This window comes from Lutjanus erythropterus, chromosome 19 (genome assembly GCF_056507025.1).
Source record: "Lutjanus erythropterus isolate fLutEry1 chromosome 19, fLutEry1.hap2, whole genome shotgun sequence".
Classification (NCBI taxonomy): Eukaryota; Metazoa; Chordata; class Actinopteri; order Lutjaniformes; family Lutjanidae; genus Lutjanus; species Lutjanus erythropterus.
The window spans coordinates 26569761-26595817 of NC_139335.1; the positions used below are offsets into that span (position 1 = coordinate 26569761).

Here is a 26057-nt window from a genome sequence, read left to right on the forward strand (position 1 = left end):
TTTCTGCATATGTTATTTATGTTTAATTCATTTATTCACATTTATAACAATTATATTTATATATTAATAAAATATTGTATCTATCTACTGCGAGGGCCATGATTACAAATGATTACTACTCACATCTCACCCTGAGATCAAAGGCAAACTTCCTCTATTATGGCTGTTCAATTAAAGATGTAACAGCTATAAATGTAAATGTGTGTGCCAGTGCTAATGCAGCTTCAAGAATAAAAACTTCAAAAGTTTCAAAAGTTTCAATAGAAATCTTTGGGATTCTAAGTGCACTTACTGAGGTAAATTATTTGGTAGAAACACTGAATTTGACTCATATTTTTCAATCACCGTGGTCACACTGTCACAAGAGACAGAGCTTTGAGCAGCAGGAGAAGAGGTAGTATCACTAATTCTCACTGCGTTCCACTCTTGGTGTCTTCACATCTCAAAGGTGATGGTCTGGTCAAAGCAGTCCCAGTTCAGGAGCTCTTTTCCCTTAAACCACAGCTGGATCTCCCTCTGTGCCCCCTCCAATGAATCACTGGCATGAACCACATTCCTTTAAATGACCAACATACATCATTAATTTACCTTTCAGAAAGAAAAATCTCATGCAATAGCTTCACAGAATGCAATACCTGAAAAGTGGTGGTCTCCTATTATATTGCACAGAAACTTTCTGTGCACAATATGAAATTAAATGATATCAGGTTACCTGCTGACATGATAGCTGAAATCTCCTCTGACTGTGCCTGCCTGGGCCTCTGCTGGGTTAGTGTGTCCCACCATCATACGTGACGTTTGGACTACTTTGTGTCCCTCCCACACCTACATAAAAATAAAAATAAAAAAACCCCACACATGTACACACAAAAACAAGATATTCAAGACTTGTAGCTGAGTTACACCTGAAATTCTGTATACTATTTATACGATTCCAAAACGCCAATTTCTTTGCAGTTGGGATTGTACTTTCTAGCAATTATTTTCTAAAGCATACTTTTCATGTCTGTCAACCAAATACATAAGTAGAAACAATTAAAAAAAGAAACAGAAATCATTTAAAATACAGGAGTGTGGCAGAAAGAGGAGGCCTCACCATGACAACCACAGGCCCTGAGGTCATGTAATGCAACAGTTTGGGATAGAAGGGCTTAGTCCTCAGTTGACTGTAGTGCTGAGACAGGAGATCCTCAGACACCTTCACAACAGAGACAGTAAGAAGATAAACAGAGAGTTTGTATGTGACACAAACACTGGCAGATATTTCAAACTCCTGTACCTGCATCATTTTCAGGCCAACCAGCTTGAAGCCCCGCTGCTCAAACCGCTGGATGATCTGTCCGACAAGACGACGCTGAACTCCATCTGGCTTCACAGCTATAAGAGTCCGTTCCTTTAGGCCTACGTCTGGAACGCCTAGTGGGACACAGATGGGGGACTTACCATTACACAAAGGCTGGCAATTATCTTAGACCCAAGCAACTGAGGCCCCCACATTGCCCTCATGGTATCAAAATTCTTAAACTGAACTATTAGCATCTCAGGGCCTCCCCACTACCTTGGGCTATTCCATGATCTTACTGTCTGGCTGGAGAAACAGAAGTATCCACTACTGTACGACCAGACTACAGAACAGCTTCTTTCCAGAGGCTGTAAAACTCTGGAATTCATTCTCCACACTCCACCATAAAAATTTTATTTTAAAATGTTATTTTTATGACTTACTTACATTGGTTCCAAAGGTGAAAATGCAACAATTCAGTTCAGTTCTGATTGTTTTTGTGTCTTTTGAAATGTATTTTTTGAAATGCTATTGTCTTTTCAGAAGTGTTGCGCACTGACCCTCAGGGCCATGTATTCATTATTCATTAAATCACTGAAAAAGGGGGAGAACAAGGGATGTAGAGGACCCAGTGCCCGTGTTTTCCTTAGGGCCCAAAATGATTTAATCCGCCCCTGCACAGAGAGCAGAATGTACTAACGTCTATAGCTCTGATGGTCACATACTGCTGTAACCTGCAGGGAGGATGACAAATATTGACCCAAGTCACTTATCGGTAACAGCTACAAACATATACACAGTTACCATGTCAAGCACAGATGAACTACACTCTGTGAGCAAAATGAAATGGGCACATAAGATACTGTATGTATTTAGATTGCCAATTGTGGTTGCTCACAGAATAGCAGCTACAACACCTAATGAATGACTGCATGCCATCAATTACACACGCACACGTGACCCGACACGAGAGGGATTCAATCTGCTGACATTTAACTTTTAGACTGTGCCAGTGGCGACTCGGCATCAGGCTGGATGGAAGTTTCATTCTAGGAAAAAGGTTTGGGAAAAGGTGGCGTACCTTCGCCCATTACGCACAGGTTTTGGCCCGATTACGCACGCAATCACATATCCCCCGTGCTTCTAACCTAGTTCCAGTTCATGACCCCATGTGTTTGGCAATAGAATTTGTTTTCGCAGACGGACCCGTCAAGTTTGAAAAAAATTACGCATTACTTTGCAAGTGAAAATATCGACTCGGTGCCAAAAATATAAAACTGTAATCTGTTATTTTAAATCTAAAGAAATAGTTATTTTTCTCACCATTACATGTCCAAAAGAAAGATTTCTAAAGTTTATCGGTCAGTTTCTAACTTCAACACGAAGTCCTGGAATAGTCCTTCCACCTGACAGCGTTTCTTAATTGGAAGAAAAAGTCGCACAACGTAAGTGAGAAAAAAACAAAAAACAAATGTAAAACAAAATCATTACTGAGCAGTTGGTATAGAGTCACTTACTTGATGCGCTCCTGTGCCCAGCAGCTCTGTGTCCATGCAGCAGCGCAGCGGGAAACCGACACAACAGACTTTTGGTGGTTTCTTGATTCCCTGAATAACACTGTTGGAGGATTCTCCTAAAACTGCACCACTGCATCATGACAATGTTTTGGCGTGTGTTCTGTCAGCTTCTGGAGAGAGAAGTCAACCCTCCTCAATCAAAGCTCACGGGTCATCCCCCTGTCTGTCCGTTCGTCTGTCCCCGACTGCCACTCACTGGAACATTTAACTCCAGTGATGCCAGACGTGCCAGCTGCTTCTCTCTGCAAAACGTGCCTTTGTTTTTTCTAGCATTGACCAAGAATTCGGAAATATTTCATGTGCTGATGATTTCATCACTGCAATTAACAATGAACCGAAGCTCTACAGGTGCACGTCTTCAGTATGCCTTGAAGTTAATCTGTATCTTTACTTCTATCTTCAATTGTTTCTTTCTGTAGCCATCTCTGTCTAACCATGTGACTGAGTTTAAGAGCCAAACACTCACCCTGCACTTTAGTTTCAACAACTAAAGATTTGGAAACATTATTTAAGGGGACAGTTCACCCCAAAACTTCTTCATCCCACCCATAGTGCTTTTTATCTGGTTTGTTTGGCATGAGTTACAGAGATTTGGAAGGATCTGCTTAGAGATGCCTTCCCTACAAATAAAATGGGATTAAATGGCCCCTGCCTTGCGGGGTGCAAAGCACAAAAAAACCCCCATACATTTGAAAAATTGAAAATCAGTGTTTCTTTCCAGAAATCATGACCTGGTTATTCAAGATAATCAGCAGACCTTGTTGTGAGCAGTTTCATGCAATAACTATTCACTTTCTGCAGTAAAATCCACAGGTGCTACTTTCTTACTACTAGAAAAGGCAGATATCTCCAAAAATGGGCAACTCACACCAAAACTATCTAGATGGATAAACAGCACAGCAGGCAAGAAGGAAAATGTGATTTTGATTTGGGGGTAAACTGTCCCTTTAAGATGATTGTTAACAGTACCAAAATGTTCATAATCATGGCACAATAATGTTAAAGGGGTGTTGCAGCTGAGTAGTTCATTTTGTTGGTTAACTCTGAGACAAAAAAGTCAAAATTCAATGCAGTAAGAAGCATTTTGGATCTTTTTCAACTCCCAAACTGCTGGATCCTACACTTCCCATAATGCAACTCAAGTCTCTCCATTCAACAATTCATGCAATGTAATTGCCCACATCTTTTAACCTCCATATAGTTTGTAAAACAGGCTAGGGTTACAGTTTTCACTAGACAGCCACATTAGATGTACAGCATGAGCATTTTTAGAGAATTTAAAGTACTCACCAACAGTAAATAATAAAGTGATGTTGGGGTGTAAAATTGGCAGTTTCTTTTAAATAAGAACACAAATCTGGAAAAGGTGACTGAGACATTTAACTTAATTTTCAAAGCACTGCAAGTCTGTAAGAGTTCAACCAGCACTGCATGGAGGCCTAACATCGTGCAATGATATCCATATTTTTTTAAGACATGACTTATATGAATTTAGCATCAACATGATATTTTGAGATAAAAAATAATCAAATTGATTAGTGCTGTTCCCCTTGTAACCCTGTAGGTTGTGCTGAGTCACATGAACCACCAGTCTGTCACTGTTTTCTCACACACAGGTGAACATATGTAGTAAAAGTTAACAGAATAACTGAGTAGGCTTTTGCCTTCAGTATTAAGACGGCAGGCAGAGAAAAGCCTATGGGTTGCTTAAACATCATATCTAAATTTCTGGACAGACTGACCAATGTAGAAGCCGCAATTCTCACTGAATGCTCAACCTATAGAAAAGATGATGCAACATTTTGTATTGAGTTTGTGAAATTGTTTAATTATTCTTCCTGTTTTGATGCTTCCTATCTGTCCACATTGTCACATGTGATGTGTCATGAGCCACACATCAACCTGGTGATGCTTTAAATCTGTCAAAGGCTTTTAGCAGTTCACAAGATTAAAATTTGCTCTGCTTTATCAAAAACATCAGCAGTTGAAGTAGATTAATTTAAAAGCCATTTTAAAAAGATGCCATTAACAAGCATAAAGCAAAACAGTAAATGAAATGTCTTGAATCTCCTAGTACAACCATTATTCTCACAAATAATACTGCAACAACACTGCAAGAGTAAAGCACACAGACCAAAAAAAAAATAAAATCATGAAATAACAAATACCTGAGTTTTACTAAAAAAAGCACTTTATTAATCAAGCAGGTTTTTTTCTTTTTCAGAATGGAATGATATGAAAGATCTTAAGTTGAGAGTCTGTCTCCTTTGGAGATGAAAAAAAAATTGAAGGCAAAATGAATAAAAGCAGACATTTTAAAAACTCAAAATGAGTTGAAAGTGCTCAGTCCCAGCCCAGCTTTGTTGCGGAGGCGTGGGAAAGAAGGCCTGGCTCAGACTGCTCCAGGTCTGGGCAAAAGCCAACTGCAGACCAGGTTTACATTTCTTGCCAAATTATCATTGGCAACACATAAGGAGGGCGCTGCTTTTTAAAAAAATACTTACGCGCCAACCTTCTACAGTAGAAATCAAAAGAGAAAAATCAGCAGCATCCTCAGCCTCCAATTACTCAACCAAACAAAGTGTGTTGTTCCTTCCTATTACTTAGAATAGGTGGCACAAAGCTGAATTGGAGAGGGAGTGTTGGGCAAAGTGGTCAGCACAGGCAGTCCTTGATCATAGTTGATGTGTGGAGTGGTTCAAGCAGTCATTGTGCTATAGCTTGATGGTGCCAGTGGGCAGGCTACTATTACAAAGTCTGTAGTAGCGAAGGTCATTCACCAGCCGCTGCACACTTTGAGTGAATGAAGGCAAGTCCTAAAGAAAGAGCCGAAAAGTTAAACATTAATTTACAGAAGAAACAGTGTTTAGAGTTAAGAGAAGAAAACAAGAGTCAACACAGCAGGCAAACAGAAACATACTGGTGCTAGGGGTATCCTGTCTTGTTCGTAAACAATTTTTAAAACAGTTATACATGATTTTATCATTAACAGTACTCTGATAGATATATCTGCTGATATTCTTTATATAGAGTATAATATAAAAAGAAAATACAGTATACATAAACCACATTTAATGCAACAATCCCTCAAATGTGATTATTAAACACAATAACTTAACAGTCCAAAATGACATTAGGGCACTGAAACAGTAACCTGGTAAACTAAATACCCACTGGATTTAGTTTAAAAAAAAAAAAAAAAAATATATATATATATATATATATATATATATATATATTTTTTTTTTTTTTTTTTTACATACAACATGTATGCAGATACCGATATAGAAAGATATAGCTGTGGTAGGCTAATACTGGGCCAATAATATTGGTCAGCTGATATATTGGTCAGGCTCTAAATAGTACACAGCAGTAGTTATAAAAGTCACCATCTGATAATATATTATGCATCCAACAGTTAGGAGGCTAAAAGGCCCTGCACACCAGCACAGGAAATTTAGGGGAACCAAGCATTTAAGGGAAAATTTTGCTGGGCATTTTTATGACACTTCAGTCAAGCCAACAAATTTTTTTACAACAAGTAAAACAAATATTTCAGATTACTGTCTTTTTGTCAGCTTGTTAACAAGGAAAAGATTAAGATCAGCAAGTGACTTGTCAAGATGGAAAGATTTTTCAAGTGACAAAGACTGGACTGTGTCACTTATTTAGGACAACTAAAAATACAGTTCAGTATTCATGTGTGGCCAAACCTTTAACTGCTTCTGTTGTCTTAATTTGTTTGTTGTATTTCCATGCTCCATTTTGTGAACAAATTACAAATGTCTTGCCACATCATGTATACATCACAGTTGATTAACTCTATCTATGCAAAGATATGTGCCAAATGCCAACAGCCTGCAAAATACATTGCCATAGTTAAGCCATTAGGTAGCGAATAACTCACAAAACCCATGAGTCAATGCATATACTATCTTTGAAACAGTGATTTGAGTATAATTCACTTCAGTGGGAGAAAAGCAATGTTAGAAAACAATTTCATTCTCACCCGTTCTAGCTTGAAGTTGCGTGCGAGAACAGCTCGTTGGCTGGTGTCCACACCCTGGCAGCCATTGAGGAACTCTGGCATGAAGACTGAGTAGAAGGCATCAAAGTCGACAGAGGCCATGTTGTAAATAGCAACGGTGATTTCCTCCTGAAGAAGGTCGTGGCTTTTGTGGAGAAGGACCTGCAGCAGCACGTTGATGAAGTGGAAGAGCATCGAGGTCCGGAAAAGTTTCTAAAGCAAAATGAAAACAGGCTTATTACATGGAGTCACTGCAGATCTTTATTTCAGGTGTGTGGAAGAGAGAACGTGTTGTCTTACAGGTGAATCCCTTTATCAAGAAATCATTATGAAAGTTTAGTTCTCAAATATCTTCTATATCAGTTTTTATTTCAACATACAATACTTCCTACAAATCACTGCGAAAAGCACAACTGTCACACTGACTGACACACTGAGTGTCATCACGTGTTCTCTGTCCTCCTGATTGTGAACTAGATTTTACTGAATTTGTCTTAAATGGAGGGGGTGTATATATAAAACCTTAAACTAACAAAGAGACTGCAGTAGCGTGAATGAAATTTAGAATCTGAATGTGCTCTATGACATGCTGCACCTTTAAAAGCAAAGCTCAACTTACTCTGTGATACAATTTGTGCTTGCTGTTGAGTGACTCCAAATAGGAGAGATTCTGCTTGAAGATGTGGATGTCAGACTGCAGGAAAGACTGTCCGAAAGCCTGGAAGATATTTTTCAGCATGAGTCAGAAAGAGAAGTGGTGATAATATATACTATAAATCTATCCAAAAGGTATATGATGACAACTTCAGTCACATGCATACACAAACCTGCATGGCAGCTGTGAACTGGGCCTCATTTTCCATGGTATCTTCAGCGGCACCTCTTTGGACACTTGTTAAGACTGACGTTTTAAAGAAGTACCTCCAGTTTTGGTGGAGTATTTGGTAAAGCAACTCAAACATCTCTGCCTTGACGTCAGGGGAAGATCGCTATCAAAAACAAGAGATTCAATGAGTCTGTTATCCAAGAAATTTGATCAATGCCAAAGGCAGCATCTGAAATGAAAGCACTAGCCATTGTTAATTTTGAGAACAGTTAAATGGACCGATTTGTGTCATGTTTCTACTGGTCAGCTATTCATTTTACTATTTCATATAATACTGACAGGCTGCCCAAAACATTCACATTCAAGTATAGGTCCATTTTTGTATGATTTCCAAAGGGAGAAGTGACACCACATGCTTCACTTGCCAATTTTAGGTGCTAGCAGACAAATCAATCCAGATGCAAACAAACCCAACAATGAATTTTAACTCAAGACAGGTGAGCACCAACTGACCTCTGCCACAACCGGGTAAACCTGCTCCATGCACAGAGAGAGGATGCTGGGCAGGAAGGGCTTGAAAGCTTGACCAGGCTCTTGCACCACCACCTGCAGGATTTTCAGGAACTTCTGTACCACTCTACACCCTGCACTGCCCTCTTGCAAAATACTGGCTGCCAGCTGTTCCCTGGAGCACATACAATTGACATTTGATTAATCAGCATGATATAAACATTTTTGTGTTAACCCCATGCCATTTATCCCTTAATCCATCTAAGTAGGATGTATTATTACCATAATTACAACCCATAAAAGTAGCAATAGATTGTAAAAATAATGGCAAACTTTTTTTTACCTGGTGAACATGCTGAGGAAAGTGTGGATGATCTGTCCTGTGAAAGCAACACCCATCTGGACTCGCAACGCCTGAAATAGCGTCAAGAAGAAGGCCAACATCTCATCTGTCACATCTGGGAAAAAGAAGTGACAATTAAAGTTGGCCAGTCAGACAAACTTTTGTGTGTAAGTTATTATTTGGATTAATTGTTATTAACTGCATTAGCTACAACAGCTATGATTTATATACCCTTATGTTTTCTTTTACAAAACAAATTTAAATTTAAAGTAAGCTTTGACATTCATACGCATTGCTGTTTGCTATACTTCTGAAAGCCAAGTGTATAGCAAAAGACATGTCATCAATGGCAATAATAAAGTAGGTGGATAAAATGTTCCATTGCGTCACATAAATGCATTAATACAAACCACCATGAAAGCACGAAATGAATGCTCCCCAGCTTATAAACAGCCTGCCATATCCCTTGATAATGGACCATGGTATGAATGACAAGTGAACAGCCAATCAAATTAACAGAGAAACACCACATGTGCTCTGTGGTTCATACACTGCCAATCATAAACCTAGGTGCTACAAGAGATGCACATCTCCAATCTGTGTTCTTCAGGTGCCCTATCACCACATGGGAAGACCAACAGTGAGCAAAATGAGTGCAGATAGGAAGGAGAGGGTTAGGTTAGGTTGGACAGCAACTATCAGAAGGTGAGTGCCTTGAATATTTGGAGGGAACTTGGAGTAGAAGTGCTGCTTTTACGCATGACAAGGATCCAGCTGTGGTGGAGGAGCTAGAGAGACCCCCCAGCTATGGATAGACATCTATCAGAACAGCGTTGTGTGTAAACTACCTTTCCAACTAAGACCAGTAATATGACAAACTTATTTTATCATGTTAGCTGCTTCCAGCCTTGGGAGTACACAACATCATTCAAAAGCTATATGACTGATAATTATTGATATCTATTGCTATGAAACTTCATTATCATGAGAGACTTTTCAGCAATATTGCCCATACCTACCAGCTGTAAAAGACCCAAGTTAACACCCAATGTTTGCACAATTATCAGATTCAGGTTTTTATACACTAAATGTTTTCTTGTTATGCTGCTTGACACAAACTAACTGCCTCTATAAACTCTGGTTGCCATAACAGAGATTATAACATTGTCTTTAAGTCGAGACCAATGTGTTTAATGTAAGTGTATAATGGTGTGGATGTGAGGCCGTATTCATAAACATTTTGAGAATACTGTCAAAGCTCCTTACTTAGCCTAAAAACTTCCATCAAGGAGTCCTTGCTTAGGAGTGACTTAGGAAAATTCTCAGGGTAATTCTGAGCAAGGAAAGGACAGAAACTTTGATCTTAGTGAGGAGATGTAGTTGACCCTGTTGCTAGGGATAATTCATTCTTTTATAAGGTGTGATTAGTTCATACCAAAAAAAGCACTCTTGGTGATAATGAACATAGAATGGACAGTAAAATTGATAGAATTTAGTCTCTATCAAGACATTGTGTAATTATGAATACTATTTTAGGTACTGAACATCTCTGATGGAATAGACTGTAAGCCATACTTTAAAAGCAGTCAACAAAACGTTTGAAAACACAGGCTAACTTGAACAAGAGCTTATTCACATGCTGATAGTTCTTTTGTTTACGTTTATGAATCATGCTGGTAATTTTAATGTTTAATATATTTGATACTAACATAGGAAGTCTGCTGTGTCCATGAATGTACTTTTGTGAAACTACAAGGTGTGGAAATCCAGTGGAAATAAAATGAAGTGGATCACAATACAATGCTGTGAAAGCATTTTAATTTGTGTGATCACTCTGCTGAGGATGAAAAAGTCATCCGTGCTGCATTTTTGTAACATTGTTAAGAAAAGTGATATATAAATAAGGTTTCTTGTTATTATGTGAGTGCACTTCTAATGAGGTAGACCACAAACATTATTCCTACATGATCTAATCTGTAGCGTTTCAACATACTGTCATTTAGTCTTTGGACAATATTTCTCCTCTTTTGCCATTTTCTCCTCTGCTTAAAAAACTCCTAGGCCTCTTCAAAGTCCTCTTCCTAACGCCTGACAGTTTTTCACATTTTTACATTTTTTCACATAACTTATCTTTATCGGGATCTACTCTTAACTTAGGGGTGATTCTCTAAAAATATTTTAATTCTAAGAATTACCTTACTATTTCATCACTAGACAACTCTCTATATTAACTTAGTGAATACAGCCCCAGGTCTTGTTAGATGCAGTGTTACCATAATTCATGCACTAGTAGGATCTCTACAAGTTTTCTTGGAAGAGTACATCACATTTCCCTATGACAGGACAAGCAGGTACAGAAAACGGAATGAATGAATCAGATCATCTTCATACTGTGATTGAATTTTGAACACAATCTCCAGATGGGTAGCAAAACTTTACATGAGAGACACTAACCTGGCTGCTGAATGAACACTGGGAAAAGGCTGAGGGACACTTGGACAGACTCCTGAAGACTCTGATAACAGATTTGCCGTGATTTGGTAGATTCCCCAGAGATACTGTCCACTATGTCTCTGAGCACAGGCAGGGTCTGCTGTATCACTGCTTTCACTGGAGTAGGAAAAAGATGTTCAAAAAACACAGAGCAGGACAAAGAATGACAGGGTGGGGAAAAGGGTGTCAGTATGATAAAAAAAAAATAACAATAATAAAAGAAGAAACAGAAGAAAGAAAAGAAAAAAGAAATACTGACTGTTACTCAGATCGGGTTGCCGTGGAGGAATGCTCACTGTCCCTCTTAAAATACGGTATTCTCGAGTGAGTGCTGCCAGTAGGCTGGCATGGTTGCTGGAGCGCGTTTGCCACTGCTGCTCATTCTCTGGTAAATTCGGCCACGGGAGCAGCAGCATGTTGGACAAAGCCCTACACACCAACATATGAGCCTGTAGGGGATGTAATGAAGACATTTTAACTTCAACTTAAAACTTTCTTTAAAATCTTGTATGGCGTTTTATTTTAAGAGAAACTTTGGACTAAATATCAAAGAAGACAAATTAACAAATTGCCCATCTTATAAACTATGAAATTACTATGAAAGTACAACTACTAACTGAAAAGTGAATAAAATCTTGTATTCGGTTGTTATTATCATATGCAAAATAAAAGCAACAAACATTTACCTCTTGGGGAAGCCTGCGGGTCTGATTCTCTGTAGTAATGAGGTTGAAGATGTTCTGAACAGCTGGCAAAGTGACCAAGAACACTGGCCGCACAGTAGAGGTTATAGAGACCATCAGATGGCACGCTGACAGCAGCAACTTATCTGGTACCTGGAGATAAAATGAAAATAAGTGCTTCACAAGGAACCATTTCCACTATGTTTGTCTTTTTAATATCTAAACCCAACCTAAAACATCCACCTTCCCACATTTTCAAAACTATTTGCTTGCATTTTTCAGGGATTAAAGCAAGAAAATAGTGTGCCTGAAATGTTTTCCAGGCAGAAATGTAGGCTTACAAATGGGTACAAAATACTATTTACCTTGTTAAGAGTGAATAACAACAATGCAAATATTTTCTCCTTTTTGTTGCATGTATTATAGTAATGTGAATAAGGTCTGCTTTGTCATGTGTGCTTTAAGTTTCAAAAACAAGCCCAAAAGGAAGTTCACGTGAACAGGGGCTAAAGGTTTTAGCCCATATCCTACTTCCTTCTCAGTGAACCACTGTTTCAACATGTCACACACTTCTTTTTAGATCAAAGAAGGACCAAGCCCATAATCAATTAAAATTTCTTTACTGACCCAAAATATTCTGCATAAATCATCAAAAGATAAATATAAGAATCTGTCACTCTACCTTAGCTGTGATGAGTGGGCTACTGGCATCTATTGCAGATGTGATGAGGTTGATGAACTGGCTCTGGTTTTGACTGTGGACCTCACTGTAGAACTGTGCAAGCCAATGAGAGTAGGCTTGCAAAGCAGCAAGGGCCTGTGCATGTCTGTAACGAACAAACACATACACAGTTAAAATGCTGACTAAAACATACTTGCTTCTTGTTTATACAGCTTAGACCAATTTGCTCCACAACTTGCATTCACAATGTTAGTTGTGATGTGTTTTGTGTATTTATAGTAGTATTAATTGTCACAAATTTCTAAAACGCACTGAAACATGACGTTTAAATGCAAAAAAAGACTCGCCTGAATCAGTCAGCCCCAGAAATAAAATTATTCTGTTGCTGAATAATGCAAAACAGTAGCTCTGATAGTTATGAACAGGAGGTCAATTCACACTGTGCGAGCAGCCAGTGCTACTTTTCAGTGTCTTTTGTTAATGGAATATGGCTGTTAAGTGTCCGAGTTCAGACAAAGAATTTAACTGTTCACACACTCAGTTCAACTTTTATTTTGTCAGAGAAGTTACATGATGCAACAGTTTAGTCTTGTTATTTGTAACCGAGTGAGCTGTTGTCATAGTGACACAAATAGTGTGACATCACATGTTAGGGTTGTGTTTTGCTTTAAACATGTGATACTCACACATCAATGAGGTCTGGCTTGAGCACAGAAGGCACAGCGGTCTCCAAGTCATAAAGGCTGGTCTGAGAGCCGTAGCAAGTCACTTCAACCAACCTTGAAAAAGAAACACATGGTCCATTATGGTATTTTGCACTTTAAATTGAATAAAATGAACAGTCAACAGAAAATTAACCATCACCAATGCACACCACTTAGTGTAGTATGAAAAACAGTGAATACATTTTAATACTAAACTAAACCAATTGCAAACAGAAACCAATCAACTTGAGAGTTGGTGTTCTTTCTGTTGCAATCTCCAAGAAAAAATGTTTTCTTAGAAAGCTAACGTTTTTCATGTAGACAGGAAAAATATGGCCTTGTTTTATAAGTCATTTATTGAATCTGTTCTCACTTTTTCTAGGATTGCCTGGTAAATCACCTGAGCCATACTGTTAAAGTGGCTGGACAGGTGTTAGATGTCTCACAGACCTCTTTGGCGACTATCTTTGACCAGCAGGTTCTCCACAAGGCTAAGTCTATATTAGACAGCTAAAGCCACCCTCCCCATGATGAGTTGGTGATTGTTCCCTCAGGCTGTAAATGTAGAGTATCCTGATTCAAATACAATAGGACTAAAAAGTCTTTCTTCCCTTGTGAAAATACCCTGCTAAATTTGGACATGTAATTTTCCATTTTACTGAATTGTGGCTTTTTATTGTTTTGATTGTATTTTATACATTATACTACAGGAGACATTTCTGTTTTTTCGGTCTGTCTGAACTTTTGGTTGTTTGTGCATGTGCTGTTTTTATTTGTGCTAATTTTCATCTTTTGCTCCAACTGCAAGTCAAGTTTTCCAAAATAAAATTGTCTTAAGTAATATTAACTATTTTGTCGAAGCATGTTGAAACATAAACATAACCTTATAACATAGCCACAAGAATCCTTTTTTTTAATGTTTTCAAAGCATATTAGAACACTGACCTCTCCACCACTGCCAGGGCATCAGTGAAACGTGCAGCAAAGATTTCCCCAATGAAATACTCAGCCAAGCGGCCGACAGCTTGAAGTAGGGAGCTGAGGTCCCTGAGAGAACAGTGAAGTCGACGGCAGTCATTCTCTGCAGAGATATTAAGCCTCCGACCTGAAAGAAGAACATCATGACACATCATCCTAACATTTTACTACATTGTATTAGCATCACCTAATGTGACTGTAGCTCAATACAGATTAGGTAATAAGACGGAAGGTGAAGCAAGAAAGAAGTTGAAAAATAAAGGAAATGTTACTTACTTGTGCCAGTGGTGACAATAAACTGCTGCAAACCCATGTATACGTCCAGATTTTCTTGGAGGACTGGAAACTTGTGAGAGAAAAGAGGAGTAAGGAGGAGGCTGTTACTGATTTGGATATATCACTATATATTTCTAAACATGGAATAATAAAATCCATAATGGTATGAAAAGTATTAGTAGTTTCTTTTGATTATTTAAGTTTTTAATTTGTTAGTTCATATGTCACAATACCATAATTTTAAACTTTTACAATACTAGTGTTAGTATTGTATTTGATACCACGGTAAGAAGAAGAAAGTCCTTGGATAAATAGGATAATTTTTCCTTCTCTTTAATAGAAAAAGTCATTGAACACTGTCTGTCTTGCTGAAAACCCAATTTCAGGCAGGACAATAAAGACTAAACTGAACTGAGTTCTTGAGTGAGCACTTAGATAATTTGTTTTATAGCTTCAGTACTTTCAGTACTATAATTAATGGAGTTTTTAATAATTTAAAACATGTGGCATTGAGGTATTGATACTTTTGACAACCTTACTTCTCAATATATACACTTGTCCCTGAAACCATAAGATAAATGCTTAACATGCACAATATGGAATTGAAAGACATAAAAAAAATCAGAAAAACCTTAGATGAAAGCCAATATCTATCCTGAGAAAACAGTATTTTACTTAACATTGCGATGCATCCCGATATTTGCCTAGTTCTATTCTGACGTGTTGTTTTCACCTAAACCAAACTAAAACTTACATTAATTCCCAAACACAAAAACCTAAAAAACTATTTTTTTTTATTGTGTAACAGTGTTACTAATTTGCATTGTTAATAGTGCCGTACTCAAGCAAATAAATTGTCTCTCTCTTCTTTTGCTGAACTGAAACTATCTTATAAAAAGAAAGTAAAACACATGATTCTACATTTCACACTCAGCAGTGTGAAATGTGTATGTAACTTGTCAGACTGTAAAACTGCTCAAAATGTACATGCATCACCCTGCTTCTGCCTAAGCATTTTTAAGGTAAAATTCACTGTAAATGTGACATTTAACTGGAAGTAATCATTGCTGAGTACAAATCAAAGTTTAAACTGTTCGTATTTGTGTACATTTTGATATATGACACACTGATTTTTAAAAGTGGTTAAACTGCTGTCAATGGCCATGTAAGGTGACCTAATGAACCATTTTAACGCACACGTAGCTGCCAATCAGGCCAAGTTATCTAGTCTAATACTGAGGAGTGAGTACTGCTTTAATGTTCTGGGAAGCTACGCTCTAGCAGTTTCATATAGAAACTACTTTCTTTTGAATGAGGCTGCTCACAATGAAGTCTGTGGATTACTGTAATCTAATATAACATATTATAATGAGAGTACACTCTAGTTATATTTAAATTTGTCAAAAGTATTAAAATATCTATACATTTGACAGTATCGAAAGAGCCAAAGCTAAGTGCTCATTTGAGAACTAAGTTCAGGTCAGTTGTTCTTGTCCTGCCTACAATGTGGCTTGCAGCATACCAAAACCAGACAGTGTTTTGTCACGTTTTCTGTGTGAGCACTATATGCAAGTCATCAAATTAAAGGGGGAAAAAAAAGAAGTAAACAAATTATGTGTGCTTAAGACTTTTTTTTTCTTTTTGTCATTGTTTTTTCTACCAGTACTGTATTGAAGTTTAAAATTCTGGTATCTTGACAGCTCTAATATAGTTGAAAGAAGGCAGATATCACTATGGCTATCTCTCTGGAATTTGGCAAATTACACCAAAATCACCTAGATGGATAAATAGCACTACAGTCCAGAAAATACACATTTTTTAAAAAAAGTTTTGGTGTGTACCGTCCCTTCAAGGTTGTAGGCATTCATGCAGCTAGCAAAATTTAGAACCCAGGAAATATTTTTCCATGTGAGTGAAGAAAAGCTACAACTGCAGCTTATCTGCACGAGTTGGAATTCTAAAATGGCAATACTTCTAAAATCCTTAGAAAACATCAATAATGAATGATCCCTTACCAGAGTAGAGAACGCATGGGATGGGAGCAGCTCCATCACCTTGGCAACCACCTCCAGACTCTGACGCAGGTACCTTTGCCACTCGGTCTGTTGCTATAGTTACCAAATGAAGGAGGACATTCAGACTTTGAAGTGAAAGATATGCTCCTTTGTAATGTGTGTATATCTGTGTGCAACTGACAGACTGAAATATTTGTAGGTTGTTCTTACATCATCATCCAGAGTCTCATCATCCAGTTCTTCCAACTGGGCTTGATTATATCTGAACTGTATGCGATTCAGAACTTCCCGTAACAGAAGAACTAAGGCATCTTTGTACCTGTCCAACCACACACAAATGTATTTCAAACAAAAGTAACAAGAAATTAATAACAATACAGTTGCATATTTTATCTACTTGATCCGCTATATCTTATATTTATTTGAGTTAATAAATTCTATTTCACTAGGTGTTATAGAAGATTAATGAGGTTAGGGGGGAGGGGATAAATAGGTTTTCTGAGCAGCTTACCTATTTAGAACACTTTCTCTGTCAGCAAGTCTGCTTTTGATTTTGGTTGTTAGAAAATCCAAAAATACACTCCATATATCCAAACAGGCAAAGTAGCCTTCATGGGTGGGCTGAAAATTAAATGAGAAGCAAGTTTTGTAATCTGTGAGTACTTATATTTTCCAGGAAACAAACTTTGGTGGACTGCATAAACAAATTACTGTTTGACCAAATGATCATTACCTGGTTGAAAGTGTACTTGAAAAGCAGGGCAAGAAACTCTACAATTGGAAACCGAGGGCTGGACTCAATCCGCCTCAAGTGAACACTGACAAACAGGCGCAGAAAATCTGTGAACTTTTCCAAGTAACTGCAAGATAAAAGAGAAAACATAACCAATATATTTAAGTCACCACAAACATTTTACAGTCAGAAGTTACTCAACATATTCTATGCTGGTTGAGAATATTGCTTTTTCAAAACCAAGGCTGGGTGTCCCCATTATCAGAAGACTGCAACTTGTTTGTCTGCCCAAACCACACGACCACAAATATTAAGCATGTTTGATAATGGCTGGGATGTCACAGATGAGGTGAGGTGATTAAATGAAGTTCAATTATTTATGTTCATTGTAATGAACATAAGTAATTGAACTAAAAATCACCATTGTTGCATTACAAAATGTTATGACAGCAGCCTTTGGTTAGGGCTATGTGGAAAAGCTAGTATACACTTGAAAGTGATATACATCCTCAAGCCACTTGAGGCCAATTATGATTCTGGGCAATATAAATAGAACAGACTTTAAAAACATTACTACATGGTGTATGCTCACATTAACTCGATAATTAACAGTAAATAATGAATAAAATACAATGAGCCTTTAGAGGCATGGGATCATTCTCAGTTACTGTATAGTGAACTGAAAAACAGAAATCGTTTTAAGTTATAAAGTTAGTTATAATAGCACAGTTTACAAAATAGGCAGAAAGGTCAAAAGTGTGACAGATGTATGACAGAGCAGAGGCGCATGGCTGTATAGAGCCGGTGTGGAGAGCAACAGTAATAGAAACAAAGACAGATTACAAAGAAATACCACAGTGAAACTTCTAATACCAAATTAGATTTGAATCTAACTAAAGTAGGTTGTGCAAGCACATATGTAAGTGCAAACATTAGTGTCAACTAATGGGCTGTGCCTTACCTCTCATCAAGTTCCTGTAGGCGGCTCTTGACTGTATGAGCGTTATTCTCTCGCGTCAACCGCTGCAGGAGAAAGAAGGTCTGCTGGAACATGCGCAGCAGGTACTCTTCAAAATCCATTGGCACACAGTTCTTTGATACAAGCTCATTGACACAGGTCATGGCGAGCACACCAAGTCGGGCACGATCCACCTTGCCGCCCTCACTCTGCTGTCCGTTTCGCCCTCCTCCATTCGATGTTGGCGGCATTGTCCCAGGATTAAGCTGCCCATTAGAAGAGGAGGAGTTGGAAGAGATGAAGGATCCTGTCTTGGCCTTTGTCCGAAGATCACAGCCGAAACGTGCAAAATGGAAAATGGATGCTAGCAGTGTAGGTGTGATGCTTGTGGACAGTGGGATCCAGCTGAACAGGTGAGCCAAACACTCCAAAACAAGACAACAGAGCTGATGACTCTCATTGTCCAATGTTGCCATGGGCTGGCAAAGCAGCTTTGAGTATTGGCTGCCCTGAAACAAACTGCCCAGCAATTCCACTGGTAGATTGAAGAGACAAAAAATGGTCTGGTTAACACACAGCCACAAACTGCTTGATGAAGTGCTTTCTGTAAGCCACAACATTACTCGCAAGTATTTGCAGTTTTAAGTAACTTAAGGACAATTCACTCACCACTTTCCCCTGAGGTGGGTGAGGGAGGTGGGGTGGAAGCTATGACACTGTGCTTATCCCAATAAGTTTCCAGGATACCTGCAAAACAAGAAGTGGCAAGAACCCATTACCCACCTGTGCTGAAAATTTTCCACCAAATAATTGCATCTTTAGTTTTGACATTAAAACGCAAGCAAATAGAATTTTACAAGTCAAATCTAAATCTCATAAGCATTTCTGTAGATGTGCCTCAGTTTGAAAACTAAATTGGATTTCAGACCGTTCTTTACAACACTTGCAATATGGCAACACTAAGGTCAAATAGAGAGCACAGTCATTTTTTGATACATTACTAGTAATATATTAGCAATAGTAATATATTTTTGCTGGTGGTCTCAATTGCTTATGTTGGTCATACAGAGTCATCTTTTTTCTCAATAAACTGCAACTGTTTAATAACCAGTATAAAACTCCTTGTAGTACATTTCACTGCCCCTTACAGCATAAACATTTCTATGACTGCAGCAACATGTTGGCACTGGGAGAGCTTCACTTCCTACAACAAATCTTCTAGTCTACATCACGTATTAGGGTTCAGGGTACCCCCAAGGCCACCTTCCCAAAGGGGGCTGGTGGCTTTTTGCATAGCGGTCAGTAGGGGTGGGAGAAATCCTTGATTCTTTGATGCATTGTGGAAGATTCTGAATCAAATCATAAAAGTCAAATATCAATTTTCTAAATGTCAATTAACATGAAGTTGACAGCACGAAAAGGGTGGAAATCAGCTGTGGGGACAGCACAGTGCCCAGACAGCCTACAGCACACACACACTAGTCATCAGCAGTTCACAGGGAGATGTACTTCGTCTTCTAAAAAGGCAGCGGTTGCAATCATGTTTTAATTTAGTGTCTAAATAATTGCATTTACAAGATGAACGTGATATTTTTTTTTACCATCACCCAGAGATGTTAAGTAATTCATGGAGGTAGAGCAGCAATCAGCTGTTACAAACAAGAGCGGCTGAGCAACACACACTGTGGCATTAAACAAATCTGACCTACTCTGGGATGAAGAAAATAACTCTCTGCTCAGTCTGTTTCACCTCAAAAACTCTGTACCTGCTCTGGATATTGGACAGAGAGGTCTTTCCTCAGAGCTCACGGTGCAGCAGAGAAGCTGCTCTCCACTGCTGGAGACATAACATTAATAACACCACACACAGTGAAAGACTCCGCCTCCCCTTCATTTTGTTATTGTCATACAGGCAAGGGACTGTAGGATTCTTTCAATTTGATTACTTCATTAATTAATGCAACTGACTTTTTTTTTTTAAATAGAAAGGCTGCAGACCATTTAATTGCCAGTTATTTTCATATTGTATTTCAGGGAAACTGGAGCAAGAGACTGAAAATTGTGCCACCTTTCTATTAATTCAGTCAAAAATAGATTCTGAATCATATCAGACAAAAAGATTCTCCCCCAAATGTAACATATGCATCATGTTTACTTCTTAACTAGACTGCTTTTTGAGTTTTGGTAAGGATGGCTGAATGTGAGCAGCTGCAGATAAAAACAATCCTACCGGCACCCCATGGCTTAAAAGTTTAAAATATTGATGCAGCAAGATGCATTAAGAATTGTTTTATTATCGAAACATAGCCCTCTAAATTGAATGGTGAGGTACTGACTCCTAGCGGTCAGTGCTGAAAAAGTGTTTAAAATGAATGAAATTGTGGCCTTAACACTGAATGTAAGATCAATTTTTGGATTTAGAGAATCGTGACACCCCTATTTGCTTTGAAATTGAAAAAATGCACTTGCATTGATCTACCAGCAACAGTACATGCGACTGTAAAAACATATATTTCAAAATCACTTTGCACAAAGTATTAAAGGTTGTTCTCACCTGTCAACAGTCCAAGCACCGTCGGTACCTGCTCCAGAAGCAGTTTACGAAGCTCATCTTTCCTGGCAACACTCAGGTCTTCTCGAGGACATGCAAGTTCCTCTGATGTGGTTTTCAACATCACCAACCCCAATGGAGCCAGAGCTGGGGTCTGAATCAGCTGCAGTTCACAACAGAGATAGAGAATAGCTCTGTCAGTAAAGATAAAGATGACTGAATCTTGCCCACCACCTACAGGTCCTTCAAAATAGTTCTCAGACTGTTCCATTTAGGGTACCTGCTAATAGAGGCTTTACGAGGGCTTGTTGACAGTTCAGGGTTTAGTGTAGTATTTTATAGTATAGGTGGCCCATTTCATCTAAAACAAAAGCCATGTCAGCTACACCTAAAACAAATGATACACTTTTATGACAGTAAACATTAACCTTTGCACAGTAAATGTCAAATACATAAGTGCGCCTGATTAGGTCATCATCTGTTCACTAAACTGATCACGAGACAAGGTGCATCATGCTGGATTGCATATGGCTTATCACCTTGGCTGAACAATTTTCTGTAACTTTATTTAATCTGTTATTTTTCTTCTCATAATCCAGCGATATACAGTGATGTGGAAGATGTCTATAAGAAAAACATTCATATTACACTACAGTATATTTATGTAGACCCTAGTCATGTCCATCATGTAATTTAATTAGTGCAATCTATTGCATTGAATTTTGTTGATTCTGCAACGAAAGGAAACTGTGCTCTGGAACAATACTTCAACCTATCTATCAAGCAATAGTACAATGTTCTAAATTTTACAAAAGGGAAAAGAAGACATCTCGAAAGTCCTTGTGGTCACAAATTTAGCACTACTTTCATTTTTGAAAACTTCTGTCTTAGCATCTAATTACTAAAAGATACACTACATCAATAAGGCTTACCTGAAGAGTATTTGTAAAGAAATCATGGTAAAACATTGGCCAGTCCTGGCGACCAATGTCCACAATAACTTTACAGAGTTTGTTACGGATGAAATAGGGCACTGCTTTGTGCTGAGTGAGGAGGAGTTTGGGCAGACAGCTGCGAATCTCCATCTTGTCTTGTGAAGCAACACCGATCCACATCTTGTTCACCAGGTTCTGTAAATAATATAAACATATGTAATATATTTATTTCTATAGTAATATATATAGTAATTGCTTTGACTGATAATTCATTTAGCAAAGAAAATACTGAAACAATACAGTGCCCATTGAAAAACATTTTAGTAACACATCTTCCACTACAAACTGTAAATGAAACACCTAAATTTAAACATACATATGTCCGATATGTATTAAAGAGGGCTTAGAGTATGTCATTAGGGGTCACAAGATGTTCAGCATTTTATCCAATGCAAAATGTATTACACATTTAGCTTACTTCTTTTGCAGAATTAAAGGAATGAGGAAAGAGGGAAAACAGCCTGAAATTAATTCTCTTCTCAGTACCTATAAAACAATACTTTTGTCTGTCCACTGTGTTATTTTCAAAGCATTAAAAGGTAAAGAAGGCTCTGGAGTGTACTAGACTAGTGTAGAACAGAATATATGCATCTCCCACCTACAGGACTTACTTCAAATACTGTGAGGCTGTACATCATTACATACTCATTCCGAGTATTGGAGAGGAAGAACAAGCAATGGCGCCATGCTCCGGTCTGCTGTGCAAAGTTATTCAGCAGCTCCTCTGCAGAAAAAGGAAGTAGGCATGATCTCTGAGAGAGGTACAAGACAATGTAGCACTTCACAAGCAGAGACTGTAAGTAATGCGTCACAACACAGGAAGTGCATAAAAAAGCAAATAATTTCAGGACACATTAAAGACTCTTCACTGACAAACCGACACTATACTATATTCCAAAATATATGTTAGAGTACATTGTATTTGGGGATTCAGATTTGTTAAGGCAGATATTTGCCTTTTAAAAGAATTTGGAAGAGAATATCACGTGTGAAAAAAGTTTACTGCTTGATAAATCTATATTCAAAGATAGAACACTGCATGAATATTACCTTTTCATCATAGAACATGATGAGATCCACAAAGTGACCAATTTCAGACTGAACGGAATATACCTTATTTTTTTGTTAATGTGATTAATGTGATGATCCTGGGAAACATGTCACCAGACAAACTTATTTCACATCTTCTTTCCCTTGACAGTGTTTGTGAGGTAAGTTATGTGGTGTTTTCATTACAAACCAGCTCAGTGGAAACAGAAAAACCTACAAATTCCTCATTCTAATGGGTCGTGGTAGGTTTTACAAGGGCAAAACTTACCGATTTCTCTCTTTCGTTCATTGGTTGTGCAGCTATGAAAGAACTCTGTCATAAGGCTCTCCAGTGCACGCAGTGATGCCTCCTCTGACGCCTGGCGGATAATGACAGGTAAAGCTAATTACAATGCACATTTAGGCATTTACAGAATGCTGTCTTTTTTTGTGACAATCATCTATTTATTAGCATAACTAAAATCATACTATCTGTCCATTTAACAGATAGAATTAAGTGGATTGCATGTTGTGCAATATACATGCACAGCAGATACTCAACTGCAGACCAAACATAAGCCACTCCAAACACCTGTTTATTAACATAAAAACCACCCTCACAGTAAAGAGAGCAATGCACTGCAATTCAAAACATCGCATTTATTATGTCAAGCTCTTACCCATCAGTTTGTTAACAAAGAATATCCATATGTATGTTCAGAGTGCTCCCACATGTGACCCTGTCGGTTGATCTAAAGAGACCTTTTGTACATTACTGCTTAGAGGCGTTAGAAACTTATCTTCTCATGTCTATGCCTGTACATAGCTATAGTCAGTTAATGCACATTCATCACTGGTCGTTATGTACGTTTTGGCATAGTGTCAGGGAAATATAGTTTACACAACTTGGCTATTCTACAATTCACACCTGCAATCTAACTTGCTCATATGGTTGAGCACAGAGGGTGAACCTTGGTTAATCCAAATCAAGTTGAAATTAAACCAAAAAATTTGTTATATCAATTGGAATATCACGCTTTGACAGGTGGAGTAAGTTAGGCCCTGCCAAACAAAACCGAGATAGCAAATTGAGATTTTTAAGAGCAGCTCTTGTGTCAGGCGAGTCTGAATTCCTGAAATGAGCCACAACTTGCCGAGGCTTAACACAACTCGAAGGAAATATTCGGTTTTGCAAGATGGGCGTCTTGTACCGTGAAATGGCTTAACGAGCTGTCACATCCCGTGAAATACCTGGCCTCTCGCAAACCGTTATATAACCTAATATGCAAAGAGAGGCACTGACCACACAAACACACGCAATTAAATAATATGTAAATACATTTAAATACACTCTCAACATAACTTTGTGTCTTCCTGGTCAAATATTCGAATCAAAAGCGTATACACCACGTTAGCTCCTAGCAAATAAAATGCAAAGAGAACATGAATAACTAGGTAAATAATACGTGAAAACTATACTTACCATGTTTAGATGGCTCAGATGCTTTCTTGGGTTTACTTAGTCTCGGATTAATTGCAGTAATAAGTCAACATTAGCTACCTAGCCAGCCAATTCCGTAGCTAACGTTAGCTAAGGTGTTGCTGGCTAACGTAACCGCAAAGGGGGCTCATCATGGTTTGCTCGCCTACTTAGGTCGATACTTCTCATATAACGAGCTAGCAAAGGTTGGGCGTCGTTGACTTTGCTTACAATAACAACGTTTAACACTGAGTTAGGTTTTACCTTGCTCGAATAAAAAGACTTTTCGATTACCAAGCATACAGGCTTAACATTGAATCAGCTATCTCGTAGTAGTAAGTTAGCTGCATTGTCGTGTAATTCCATTTACCGTTATGTTAAATATAGACATCTTGTTTCTGTAGCATATCCAATACTGGCTCCAGCACCAGTGAAATGTGCAGCGTTAATTAGCTTTCTGCGGCAAGCGTTTCGAAGCTAAGGTACCCAGTTGCTAACGCTGCAGCGGATGGCTAACTCGCTAGCTTTTCTAGAAGGATGAAGGTATCATTTTCGTTAGCTGTTAGCTGTCAAACGTTGACATGCTTCTATGACTGTTGCTCACAACTTGCATCTATCGTTTGTAGTTTGAAAGCGGGTGAATATGCACACCTACGTTATATATCTGACAAATTTGTGATGACTCTAGGTATATAGTGCTATGCGCGTTTGTTCCTGTTATTCCTCTTTTCAGTGCTTAGGGCGGCTCAAAAATATAGCTAGCTTGCTAGGTACAGGGTTCGCTTCGCAACTTCCTCTTAGCTGCAGAAATCAACCAACCCAATCAGCTTGTGTCAAGTCAGTCACAATAATACAGCACGATTTCCGCTTATATCTTTCAAACTACAGCACTAAAAAATGTGAAGTTATAAATGAAAGAAAAATTGCTTACTCAAAAAGTCATTTACATGTTATCAGCCCTAAAATCATATCCAAAATACTCATGTAATATTGTCTTTTGCTAGAACAGAACGAGCCCACACAATAGCATACCATACAAATACAAAAACATGGCCGTATACAACGGGATAAGGTTACATACATACAAAATGACAGGACAAAGGCAAAAGAAAAAACAAGATGCATGGCATAATAAGACAGTGTGGAGGCATGCACTCCCTCTTAATCAAACATTTGGAATGGCTGTTCTTCAGTCTTCAGTACTTTACCTCAAAACGGATTTGCAACACCTTCCAAGTAACATTACACAATTTGAGAAACTCTGTACTTCTAGGTATATTCACATTTCTCTCCACTCCTCTCTCTGCCGTTTCTCATATACAACATCTAGTTTGATGCTACTACTTGTATTCAAAGATCATTCGGTTTATCAGCTACCCTGGATCATTTAGTTACTGCAGCATTTTGCTTAAACGATTTATATAGACAATGTCTGCGGCTGCTTACAACAAACGTTTTAGTCACTGTAAACCAATATTGCTTGTTAATCCAGGCAAGTATTCACATGGCCCACCTTAGAATGTCAGGACTTTCACCCAAATACTGTTATATATATTCAAGCAGCTACCAAAAAGAGATTCATTGGAAATTTATTTACACACACCAGATAAATCCAAGCACATGTACATAAAGTGTACACAAAAGTAACTACAGTATGTCATATTGTTAAAGGATGTACTATATACAGGTATATTGTTGATAAACAAGGGGGTTTATACAAGTGTTACAATTTATTTGTGATATTGGCAAAAAAAACATGCTAGTCACCTTAGATGTCCGGAACCTGCAAGGCTACAATCTGAGAATTTAAATTTTAAGTTCGTCTTGTAGAAAACTAGATGAACCGTGGAATCCAAAATTTCCTCTGAAAATGTCTAATTATATGTAGGCCTGTATAAGAATATGCTAAGTAATA

The 26057-nt window shown here is 38.1% G+C and overlaps 2 protein-coding genes across 2 annotated transcripts; both read right to left on the reverse strand.

Moving 5' to 3' along the window:
- On the reverse strand, positions 1-3044 carry nme4 (NME/NM23 nucleoside diphosphate kinase 4). The gene is made up of 5 exons (XM_084744566.1): positions 2800-3044; positions 1280-1416; positions 1097-1198; positions 713-825; positions 1-556 (listed from the first exon to the last, which is right to left on the reverse strand). The coding sequence occupies exons 1-5, from the start codon at positions 2936-2938 to the stop codon at positions 436-438; spliced, it is 612 nt and encodes a 203-aa protein (XP_084600692.1). The 5' UTR covers positions 2939-3044; the 3' UTR covers positions 1-435.
- Positions 3045-5028: 1984 nt separating this feature from the next.
- xpo6 (exportin 6) lies at positions 5029-24935 on the reverse strand. The gene is made up of 24 exons (XM_084744565.1): positions 24146-24935; positions 22952-23042; positions 22245-22357; positions 21571-21768; positions 20642-20801; positions 18757-18834; positions 18091-18622; positions 17130-17256; positions 16908-17017; positions 16607-16715; positions 16397-16489; positions 14382-14451; positions 14073-14232; positions 13110-13202; positions 12424-12568; positions 11745-11894; positions 11318-11507; positions 11020-11175; positions 8566-8680; positions 8226-8397; positions 7714-7875; positions 7506-7604; positions 6869-7099; positions 5029-5675 (listed from the first exon to the last, which is right to left on the reverse strand). Exons 1-24 carry the CDS (start codon positions 24146-24148, stop codon positions 5574-5576), a joined length of 3459 nt encoding a protein of 1152 aa, XP_084600691.1. The 5' UTR covers positions 24149-24935; the 3' UTR covers positions 5029-5573.
- Between the last annotated feature and the right edge of the window lie 1122 nt (positions 24936-26057).